The following is a 12,801-nucleotide window of genomic DNA, read 5'->3' on the forward strand; positions in this document are numbered from 1 at the left end:
AATTTTGGCATTTAATTCTTGGGGAATTCTACCCCCAATCTTATAATAATATTATACATGTAGTATTTTACGACAGTATGTTTCAGCTTCTCTCATATCGTTGAGGGTCTAGCTAACATATTCAGCTTCTCTCATATCGTTGAGGGTCTAGCCGTAGTCGTTGAATATTCCATTTCTCATGCAGCTTCTCCAGGGTCGCTCGCAGAGTCTAGTAGCTTCTCTGGAATCGTCCAGGGTCTAGTTGCTTCTCTGTATCTTTGGAGTCTTGCTCGATCATGTAGCTAGCTACTCTGGGACACCTCAGAGTCCAGATTCTTTAAATTTTAAATATCCTATTAGTAAGTTTAATCGTTTTGGTATAGAGTGAGTAGCCCCTGATACGCCAAACTTGTAGCTTGTATGTATTATAACTGTAGTAATAAACAGGTTAAACTGTTCTTGCGTGTTTAGTTGTATATAAAATGAAATTTAGATCCATATCCAGTAAAATTGCCGAACGACTGATGATCTATATTATTGGAATGCTTTTTTACCGTGATCACTTATGTGAACTATTTCATTCATATTGAGTGTCAGTAACTATGTATATGCACAGAAATGATATTTAAAGCACCTATCCTTATATACACCAAAAACCCATTCTCTGATACAATATTTTTTGGTTATAAGAACTTTTAAATTATTGTTTCAGTTTTAGCCCCGTCTACATTGCTACTGCCGATGGAACTTTTTTTTAAACAGTATTAAGAATGGAACACGTTTTAAACTTTAATTGAAATAAGTGATAGGTGGTATTACAAATATTAACCTGACCTCGTATCCACGTGGTAACAATCGTGTACACATGAGTATGTGTCATATTTTATTTTATTACATTTTTGCCAGTGAAATATAGGATTCTATCAACTTGATAAAACTGATATCTTTCACATTCGAATATGGTGCTAATAATTACGCTTCTGATTCCCGCCCTTTTTAAATGCATTACATTTTCCATGTTAATAAATAGAAAATTCAATGCTGAAGACAACATTAAATATCCTCTATATATTTGCCCATACAGTCAATCAAGTATTGGAAGTTATCTCCCTTACTGTTGTATTTGTTACATACATACTATTCACTTTCTCTCTCTGATGCTCATGTCGTTGATGTTCTCAAATGGTGATATTTCTTTGTTGTAAGATCCTGACAAAGTCAATACGACCCCTTGCTATTAAACTGAGAGCCTTTTCGTGACACCTTTAATGTCTTACGTTAACCAGAATTCAACAAAAGTCTAATGAAGTGATGAACCTACTAGGTCCCACTTTCTCCCATTGTAATTCTCAGTGTGTTTTGCAGCCATACATTAGAACAGCTAGGACATTGGAACAGACGATCCCCCTGTTGTGTTCACAGTATGCTGTCTTATTCCACATATCATGTTTTGATAACGATGCATGTTTTGTTTGATAAGTAAATAAATCATGCCATTGATTTGTGTAGATATGCTCATGTAATATCACCCTTTTGTGAGATCAGAATCAAGACAATGAACAGAGCATTTTTACGAAGATTTTAAGCATGATGTGAAGATGACAACATTGATAACTTCAATATACCAAAACTTGGTTTTTTTCCCCCGTAAATATTCACAGGCTTTCTTTGGTAATCTTTAAACATTCACATTCTAAAGTTTTAGTTTAGCTTGGAATATACTCACAATATGGAAGCTGTTGTCTCGTTACCACCTTACAGGCAATCTTCCCATTTTGCCATATTTCTACATATATTTCACGACACTTAAACATCAATTTTCATTCTTTTGACTTTTAGAGCCACCTTTAAGGCAAAAATGGACAGAGAGACGTACGTGGATTGTGCAGAAAAGTGTTTGCTTTGTTTGGCCTTTTCATTTTTGTGTTGTGGTACCCGTACTACAGACTACAAGTGTACTCTCATCTTCTCCGTTTCTCTTCATTTGTGGTACCCGTACTAAAGGCTACAGTTGTACTCTCATGATCTCCGTTTCTCTACAGTTGTGATCCCCGTACTACCGGCTACAGTTGTACTCTCATTATCTCCGTTTCTCTACAGTTGTGATACCCGTACTACCGGCTACAGTTGTTCTCTCATCATGTCCGTTTCTCTACAGTTGTGGTACCCGTTCTAAAGGCTACAGTGGTACTCTCATGATCTCCGTTTCTCTACAGTTGTGGTACCCGTACTACCGACTACAGTTGTACGCTCACTATGTTCGTTTCTCTACAGTTGTGGTACCCGTACTACAGGCTACATTTGTACTCTCATTATCTCCGTTTCTCTACAGTTGTGGTACCCGGACTACCGGCTACAGTTGTACTCTCATCATGTCCGTTTCTCTACAGTTGTGGTACCGTACTACAGGCTACAGTTGTACTCTCATTATCTCCTTTTCTCTACAGTTGTGGTACCCGTACTACCAGCTACAGATGTACTCACACTATGTTCGTTTCTCTACAGTTGTTGTACCCGTACTACAGGCTACATTTGTACTCTCATTATCTCCGTTTCTCTACAGCTGTGGTACCCGTACTACCGACTACAGTTGTACGCTCACTATGTTCGTTTCTCTACAGTTGTGGTCCCCGTACTACAGGCTACATTTGTACTCTCATTATCTCCGTTTCTCTACAGCTGTGGTACCCGTACTACCGACTACAGTTGTACGCTCACTATGTTCGTTTCTCTACAGTTGTTGTACCCGTACTACAGGCTACATTTGTACTCTCATTATCTCCGTTTCTCTACAGCTGTGGTACCCGTACTACCGACTACAGTTGTACGCTCACTATGTTCGTTTCTCTACAGTTGTTGTACCCGTACTACAGGCTACATTTGTACTCTCATTATCTCCGTTTCTCTACAGGTGTGGTACCCGTACTACAGGCTTCAGGTGTACTCTCATGATCTCCGTTTCTCTTCAGTTGTGGTACCCGTACTAGAGGCTACAGTTGTACTCTCATTATCTCCTTTTCTCTACAGTTGTGGTACCCGTACGACCGGCTACAGTTGTACTCTCATTATCCCCGTTGCTCTACAGTTGTGGTACCCGTACTACAAGCTACAGTTGTACTCACACTATGTTCGTTTCTCTACAGTTGTGGTACCCGGACTACCGGCTACAGTTGTACTCTCATTATCCCCGTTGCTCTACAGTTGTGGTACCCGTACTAACGGCTACAGTTGTACTCTCATTATCCCCGTTGCTCTACAGTTGTGGTACCCGTACTAACGGCTACAGTTGTACTCTCATTATCCCCGTTGCTCTACAGTTGTGGTACCCGTACTACCGGCTACCGTTGTACTCTCATTATCTCCGTTTCTCTACAGCTGTGGTACCCGTACTACCGACTACAGTTGTACGCTCACTATGTCCGTTTCTCTACAGTTGTGGTACCCATACTACCGGCTACAGTTGGACCCTCATGATCTCCGTTTCTCTACAGTTGTGGTCCCCGTACTACCGGCTACAGTTGTACTCTTATTATCTCCGTTTCTCTACAGTTGTGGTACCGTACTACAGGCTACAGTTGTACTCTCATGATCTCCGTTTTTCTACAGTTGTGGTACCGTACTTCCGGCTACAGCTGTACTCTCATTATCTCCGTTTCTCTACAGGTGTGGTACCCGTACTACAGGCTTCAGGTGTACTCTCATGATCTCCGTTTCTCTTCAGTTGTGGTACCCGTACTACCGGCTACCGTTGTACTCTCATTATCTCCGTTTCTCTACAGTTGTGGTACCGTACTACAGGCTACAGTTGTACTCTCATGATCTCCGTTTCTCTTCAGTTGTGGTACCCGTACTAGAGGCTACAGTTGTACTCTCATTATCTCCGTTTCTCTACAGGTGTGGTACCCGTACTACAGGCTACAGGCTACAGTTGTACTCTCATGATCTCCGTTTCTCTTCAGTTGTGGTACCCGTACTACAGGCTACAGTTGTACTCTCATCATGTCCGTTTCTCTACAGTTGTGGTACCCGTACTAAAGGCTTCAGTTGTACTCTCATGATCTCCGTTTCTCTTCAGTTGTGGTACCCGTACTACCGGCTACGAGAGGAGGGTTATGATACGTTCACAATAGGGCCAGAGAAAGGGAAGACGTACAACTCCAAGCATGGCTACCCTTGTAAGGCTGAGGAAGGCATCGACAATGTAAATGCGGAGGTAAGGACAGTGACAAATGCAATGTACGAGTGATAATGTCTACTACGTGATAAAGTAATTCAATATCTGAAAAATTGTAAATATTCATTTAATGAGAAATTACAGGAACAAAACAGAATCTGAGTATAACTTGTGCATATAATTGTGATTATTGGTAGACCAAACTTTCTTCTGTAGAGTTAGAGATAGTGTCTCGGTGATGTAAAATAACTTCAGTTAAAAAAGGTGCTATTATTATTTTTCCAAGGAAATAATGATTGTGATCATTTTAGACAAGATAAATAATGTAGATGACAATTTTAATTAAACAATGTGTCGGATCATTTAGACAGTCTAATAATGTGTCTGAAGTATTGGATTGTGAAATAATATGTGTTTTTTAGATGGAAAAAATGTGTGTTATTATTTTAGAGAGACAAAAGATATGTGTTATATTCCTGACAATCGCCCTTGTATTGTAGGACTTGGCTGGCCTGATCATACCCGGGGGGTTTGCGCCTGACTACTGGAGGAGGGACAAACGCTTCCTGGATCTCGTCAAGGCTGTCTATCAGTCAGGTAATATTCTCCTGATACCAGTGTCTTAGTAACTTGGAATTCTTCATTCCATTTCTGTAACTTCATACGAAGTCTTAGCGTGTCGATTAATGTTTATTTATTCCATGTGTTGTACCTAAACGTCTTTGTACATTAATGTGGAATACAAAGTTACTTGTTTGAATCTTCATCATTGCAAGAAAAAACATTCAAGCTCACGAAGAAAGTTTATTCTCGCTAACTTTGAAAGGCTTTGATAACAAGTTTTCAAAAGGAGGGTATCATGGTCAGTTATGTAAAAGTATAGTAGATGTGTTCTGCTAGCGCTAAGACCAGTGGGTCATGATATCAGTAAACTTTCGCTCAAGGCGTTGGACACTGGTGGGTAAGTGTGCTGTCAGGCGAATACCACGTGTAATCAGTGTTACGTCCGTCCAACGGTACCAGTATCAGTAACCACTATGGTTTGAACATTGATAATCTCGTCCAGCTGAGGCTTGTTCGTGAGGCTTGTTCGTCTGTTTTTTAAAGTAACAGTTTCGGGCTTAAAAAAAACATAGCGGATCTGAAAGTGTTTATGGCCTTGTAAGGCTTTGTCAAGGCTCATATGAAAGCAGCATTATATTACTAGGTCCGACCTTATTTCATAAACGAACAAGTCTCGTCCAACCGGTTCAACTGTTAGGAATGCGATACACAAAATCGGTCCTGGTCAACACGGATGGTCTGGCCGCGTCGGACACACTCTTGCATGGATAAACTGTAGCAACAGAAGTATCAGGCATCAACAATATTTTGCATTCACGTTGCGTCATCGTTTCGGACGCCATCAATATCGTACGAGAATCTACATGTCAACAAGCCGGTCAGTGTAAATCTGTTTTACCTCTGCATTTAGTGTCATTGAACTGTCGCTCGGTGAAGAATAAGTCGATCTGATGCTTTGTAACATCTTAGGACATTGGTATTCTTCAGTTAACAGAAGCATGGTTAGATTTACATATTGATGACCAGGTACTACATGTAGCTGATCTAGTACCAACTGGTTATGAATTCCTCCACAATACCAGACTCAACAGACGTGGTGGTTCGGGTGCTGTTCTATTTAAGAAAGTGTGAGACATCTCTCTTCCAACCATGCTCATTTAACACAGACTTGAGCACATGATTCAGAATGTGTAACATTTACAGGCCTCCTCTATCTTAACAAAACGGTTCCAAAATATTGTGGGTTTTTTATGAGTGGTCTACCTTTTAAGACCAACAGGTTATTGTACCACGAGATATTATTATCACGGGTGACTTTCCACTAAGATGATCTTATGTTGATGTCAGTTCTATGGGTTACTTGATCCTCTGGGTCTGATACAACTTGTGACAAGCTACACACACCCATGGCCACACACTAGATGTGGTCATTATATAGGAAGAGGGCTCGGTCATCCGTGGAGCAATTTTAGTGATAAATCCATGTCTCAGTTCAGGGGAATTAATTGGTGATCACCTCGCTGTCCAAGCAACAATGAATTGTAGCAAGCCAGATCATGCAAGGAAGGAGGTCAGCTTTCGAAAATTCCACTAAATGTACATACTAAATTTCATCATTAACATTCAGTCTTCTATCGGTGGAGTTGATGATCTTGTTGAAGTATACATATCTGGTATAGAAGCGCTAATAGAAACTTATTTACCACTACAGACTAATGTGAATACCGTGAGACTAAATGCCCCATGGTATAATGAAAATCTCCCCGTGGAAAAACACAACCGCAGAAAAGCGGAAAATCTGTGGAAGAAGGGCTAAATTCACCGTTCACCAACAGATTTATAGGGAATAGTGCCGGCTAGTAAGTTCATTTATCATTCAATCAATTGTCCAACAAGGTTTGTGATTACTTTCTGAATAAAATCAGTCTGACCAGGAAAAATATTGGCGAAGTGAACTCTAATGCTGACAATGATATATCTGTCATGACTGCTGATATTGAATTTGATGGGGAACCATTGACGAAGCTCTCACCAACAACCCAGGACGAGTTGCGCAATATCATCATGACCCTCGCAATTCAATTCCTGTGAGCTGGATCCGCTTCACACACCTACCTCAGCAATGCATAGAAGCACTGCTGAACAATTCATTGGCTGAGTCAAAGTTTCAGTTGTGTGTTAAGACGGCACAAGTTATACCACTGCTGGAAACCTGGAATGGACAAGGAAGAGTAGAACTACCGCCTAGTATCAAATATCTTTTCTGTCTAAGATCTTGGAAAAGATTGTGTTCCGGTGTTTAGAGCTAAATTTAAATGCAAATAGCCCTTTTTACAACCTTGGTCAGCTGCATTTGACGTCATTGACCATGGTATAATTTACAAAAGTCGAGAATGCTCTGATGGAGTGACCGATAACGCACTATGCTGTATAAGTTGACCGTTACCGGGCTCTCGGAGATTCTAAGTCCTACCCATACAGGTCACGCTCTGAGGTCGGACAGCTCTTCAGATGCGGACAGGCTGTCGCAGCAGCTGTGATCCACGGAACTATGTCCTTAGTGTAGTCCCCGCTGCCCTCCTGCGTATGAAATAGTTTACCATCTGCGCTTTATATATTTTTTAAAACTATTTTTTATTTATCTAACGTTTGAATGTCGGTTACTCTACCTAATCGTTGATTATGAGATAAGTTTTATTTTTGTATTTAAAAACGAATGACATAATGATACTCTGATAAGTGAATCAAACAGGGAAAATACTTTGTTAAAAACATTGGGTTATAAATATTTTTATATAATGCGAGGTGAAGGCAGAGCGACACGGCTAGTCCATATACTTATCACCTGTTTTGAATTACTGAGGTAAGCAATAGATATATTTCCTTATATTACAGTTCAAAATAATTTATAGCACTTGAAAAGTCAGTTTATAAATAACACGTCTTACTACAAACTAAAAATAGATGATCCGAATGATTTGATTTCTATTTTAGGTGATTTGTTTTAGATTTAGATTTTGATTAATATTAAAACAAGTAAACAAACAAACAAACAAAACACAGGCTCTACGGATTGGTCACTGTGACCTTGTTATATATTGGCTCTATTATGTCAATAATTCTTTCTTTTTTTGTGTGCCTAAATTCATTAGGATCATCTATTTAGAGTTTGTAGTAAGACGTGCTATTTGTTAACTGACTTTTCAAGTGCTATAAATTCTTTTGAACTGTCGGTTATAGCCACCAGAAGGCCCAAATAGGCACCCCTCCTTTTTGTCTGTTTTGTTTGTAATTTAGAAGGATTTGTTGGTAATGTCTCATAAGAGAATAATTAGTTTGTTTTTCTATCATTAGAGAAGGATTTAGTGGTTCTGTCTTTGTTGTATATTATTACAAAAGGATTTGTTGTCAAAAATCATCAGGGAAGGAACTGTTGGTGATGGTTTATTAAGGACGAATTAGCTGGTGTTGTGATTTATGAAAAATGAACGTTATTATTAGGGCCCGGTATCGGAGATACGGGTGCCCTATAGTAATCACTCTGTCTGTCTGTCTGTCTGTCCACAAATTCTGTACCAGGCTGATAACTTTAGTATTTATTGACCGATGTACATGAAACTTGGTCAAGATGTTCAGTTCACAAAAATACACATTGAGGTAAAAAATCAAGGTCAAAGGTCAAGGTCATTAGGTTCAAAGGTCAAGGTCAAATTTTACATCTTTTCACTGATGAACATTTTGTTATGACATCATGAAGCAAAGTTGATCAGAATTAAACAAAGAGTCAACTGACCAAAGGTCAAGGTCATCGGGTCAGGGGTCAAGGTCAAATTTTGTAGCTTTTCACTGGTGAACATTTCGCTATGACATTATGAAGCGAAGTTGTTTGGAATCAAACAAAGAGACACACTGAGGTAAAAAGTCGAGGTCAAAGGTCAAGGTCATTAGATTCAAAGGTCAAGGTCAAATTTGCATCTTTTCACTGATAAACATTTTGTTATGACATGATGAAGCAAAGTTGATCAGAATTAAACAAGGAGTCAACTGACCAAAGGTCAAGGTCATTGGGTCAAAGGTCAAGGTTAAATTTTGTATCTTTTCACTGGTGAACATTTCGCTATGACACTTTGAAGCAATGTTGCTCAGAATTAAACAAGGAGTCAATTGACCAAAGGTCAAGGTCACTGGGTCAAAGGTGAAGGTTAAATTTTGTACCTTTTCCCTGATGAACATTTTGTTATGACATTATGAAGCAATGTTGTTCAGAACTTAACACAGAGTCAACTGACCTTAGGTCCAGGTTACGGGGTCCAAAGGGTCAAGGTCAAGTTTTGTATTTTTCACTGATGAACATTTTGTTATGATATCAAGAAGCAAAGTTGGTCGGAATTAAAGAATAAGTCAACTGACCAAAGTTCAGGGTCACTGGGTTAATGGTCAAGGTCATTTGGGTCCAAAGGTCAAAGACAAAGTGGATCTCTGACTTTGACCCTGGCTCTTGATGGAGGAGGTATATAAGGTGAAATAAAACAAATCAAAGCTAACAAATGAGTATTGCACCGGTATTTACATTTCTGTTAGCCCAGCAAATATGGAGGTGGAAGGAAACAAGACTCACATCATAGTACATGTAAAATGTATATTTTGCCTCCTTGCGATTCTTTTTGAAGTCCAAATGTCAAACGTCAAGCTCAGCTATATGGGCAGATTGCTTCTTGATGATTATGGGGGATATATTGCCAAAGACGGGGCCCTTACTGACCTGTCAGTGTTCTAGTTGAGATAATTAATGATATATGTGTCTTTTATAAGTAAAACGACGTCTTACTGGATTCTGTTGGCAGTGAGATAACCACTCTTCATAGTAAACCTTCACTTACTACGTAGTTAATATGTAGTCCCTTGGTCATGATCAGTACAGATCAAGTTTAAGGTGTCTCCGCCTGTTAATGTGACCCAGTAACCTTAAAACACTCATAGCGGGTATATCATATCCATGCGGTCTCACTCATGGGACGTCAGTTGGAATCGGGTGTATCGCTTTTGGGCGGTTTCGAAGTGTAGTACATAATGTAATAAGTAAATACATTATCTGATAATATAGTGTTTTATAAAAAGAAGAGTGTAAAACATCATTACCTAAAGCTCATTTTAGCTACATGTAACTCCACTCTCCTTTGATACACGATCCTTTGTGAAAGTAACATAACATTACTTTTGAAATAGGTTGATTTTAGGGACGGTGTTGCTGAGTAGTTGAGGCGTCTTACCGTCTTACATTGATTAGCACTCTACCATCGAGTCGTGTGTTCGAGCCTACGTCAGGGAGTCGTCAGGTACTGACCGCAAATCGATGGTTTATCCCGGAGTACTCCAGGTTTCCCCCACCACCAAACCTTAACGACAGCTGTCATTTAATGACGTTACAAACAAGCCAAAAGCTAAAAATTAAGGAGTTATGTTGTTATTAATATAAATTTTCCTGGTTTATCAAATCCGAAAATACTTATATATCATAAGTGATTTGAAGATCTGTTTTCTGTCACAGTGATAAACGGTTGCACTCAGTGTTATCGTTTGACCTGCTCAGTAATAGTTCAATCGTACAATGACAAGGTAACAAATGTTTATGTGTGATAGTTTATCATTATCTAGAAATAAGTTCAAACCGTAATAATACATTGTCTGAAATGAAGATTAACCTGGTCAGTGATAGTTTACAAGTACAGTACGATGAAATACTGTTATAAATTCATACTTGATAACCTTATCTGTAGATAGCTGACAGCACGTACACAAATTGTTTGGGGTGAGTGCTGATGGTGTTCGTCAACAGAGTATCACCACGGAAACCAGTGAGCGACATATCATAATAATGACAGTAAAATGTATAGGCGAAAAATAATCTAGTCACCACTAATCTGGTTGTCTCACCATCTATTTTCGTTGATCCTGTCACCACTAATCTGGTTGTCTCACCATCTATTTTCGTTGATCCTGTCACCACTAATCTGGTTGTCTCACACACAATCCACGTTCGTTAATCCGGTCACCGTCAATCTGGTTGTCTCACTATCCAGCCTTGTTAATCTTGTCATCACTAATCCAGGTATTTGAATATCCCGCCAGTGAAAATGGGGGACATATTGACCTTTTCTATTCTAATAATATCTATTACCTGTAATTGAGCGAGATCGGGTTATTTCACTCAAGGGTTAAGGTTCTGTAACATAATCTCAACTATTAGCATCCCTAGGTTGTGGTTGTCAAAATTGTACAAATGGTGGAGCTAACCCCGCGGGGGCTGCGGGTCCAAGAAAGGTTATTTGGTTATATTGGTTTAAGCGAGCCTCTTCTCAGGAACTAAGAGATGAATATCAAATATGTTGTGTTTGAAGCATTCCTAGGGTGATTAACAAATGTACAAATTGACATGCTGGCACCCTGGGCTAAGGGATGGGGCAAAAAATAGTTTATCCCTTGGAAATGGTTGAGATCACCACCCTATAATCATATATACAATTGCTGAGTATAAAGAGATGAGTGCATATATGCTTCCAGGATGGCTCTGGGGTCTGGCCCCGACATTGGAGACTTAGTCCATGGGTCATAACTTTGAAATGGTTGAGATCCCCACCATAACACTAATATATAAAGGCTAAGCATAAAGAGAAGAATGCAGTTATAGTTTTAGAATTGACCCAAGGGTCTGCCCCACCCCGGTCCTGAAAAATCATATACAAATATGCTACAAGAATTGGCCTTGGGGTCTGGCGCTATCCCTGGGATCCTATTTGGAGAATATTTTGCTGTGATTGCTTAGATACCCAGGTGAGCGATACAGGCCCTCTGGGCCTCTTGTTATTATACATTATGTCATTGCAGTATCAAATGAAGTGTTACAGTATGTATGATACATGCCACATTGGCCTCTTGTGATATACAAACTTTCAGTAGACAGGTAATTTATTCCTTTATAGTCAAATTGAAGGCAATAAACTGATATGGCCTCTGACCAATGTCCTCTCCACCGAAATAATGGTACACACACGTGGCCTCTGAGCACTGTCCACCTCACCGTCATAATGGTACACACACGTGGCCTCTGAGCACTGTCCACCTCACTGTCATAATGGTGTCGTTATCTGTGTGATTTCAATTATGTATATGTGGTTATAATTGTAAGTAAGGAAGAAATCTTTCTTTAACAATAAGAAGAGATGTCTTTCTTATCGTCTATTCCGTCCTAACATCTGCAAATTATGCATATGCAATTTGGTTTGAATAAACCAATGCATATTCCGCATATTAGTGGTATTAAGTTTTAAGTTCGTGTTATAACTATCGGTAAAGTGTTACGTTTTGTTTCGTATAACCTTACAATTAAACTTAAGTTTGCAGCAGTTGTGGACAATATAAGAACTAATATTAATCGCTCTTGTTGGCCCATCCTCGATATCCAGGGGTTATACTCACTTTCGCTCACTACACCCCTGGAATCATCCTCGATATCCAGGCGTTATACTCATTTTCGCTCTCTACACCCCTGGAATATGTCATAGCAAAATTGAAGGCTCCTTGTGCGCCACCTTGTTGATGGGACAAGAAGACTAGTTCGATCATTTGATGACCTTCAAATGACAGGTATCAGCCTAGCGATTTGTCAGTTTTGTTTACCTGAGACCAATCAAACAGATATCTTCATGCCTTCAATTTTGCTGTAACATATTCCAGGGGTGCAGAGAGCGAAAGTGAGCGTAACCCCTGGATATAGAGGATGTCCTGGAATATGTCATAGCAAAAGTGTAGGTTCGGTGTGCGCCACCTTGTTGAAGAGACGAGAAGACTAGTTCGATCCTTTGATGAACATCAAAAAAATCTCGGGGTGATACGTCATTGCCTACAACCTATAATTTTAGTAATAGAACGGACTTCGTATTATGCGCTCAAATATGTAGTTTATTTTTCAGCACATACTTTACTTTTTTATAAATCAAAAGAAAACCGTCTTTATTAACACTTGATTATCATGTGGTTCTTTTGTGTGGCTCACTGTTAAAACAAAATATGTAAATTTATAACGT

General features: G+C 39.3%; 1 protein-coding gene across 1 annotated transcript in view; it reads left to right on the top strand.

The window, feature by feature from the left end:
• The window catches only part of LOC110453894 (putative cysteine protease YraA), a 42,967-nt gene that overhangs the window by 10,413 nt on the left and 19,753 nt on the right, over nt 1–12,801 (top strand). The window contains exons 2-3 of the mRNA XM_021503145.1: nt 4,055–4,192; nt 4,654–4,750. Coding sequence (XP_021358820.1) covers nt 4,055–4,192; nt 4,654–4,750 — 235 coding nt within the window. The remainder of the gene's footprint in view (nt 1–4,054; nt 4,193–4,653; nt 4,751–12,801) is intronic.

This window comes from Mizuhopecten yessoensis, unplaced genomic scaffold (genome assembly GCF_002113885.1).
Source record: "Mizuhopecten yessoensis strain PY_sf001 unplaced genomic scaffold, ASM211388v2 scaffold83, whole genome shotgun sequence".
Lineage (NCBI taxonomy): Eukaryota > Metazoa > Mollusca > Bivalvia > Pectinida > Pectinidae > Mizuhopecten > Mizuhopecten yessoensis.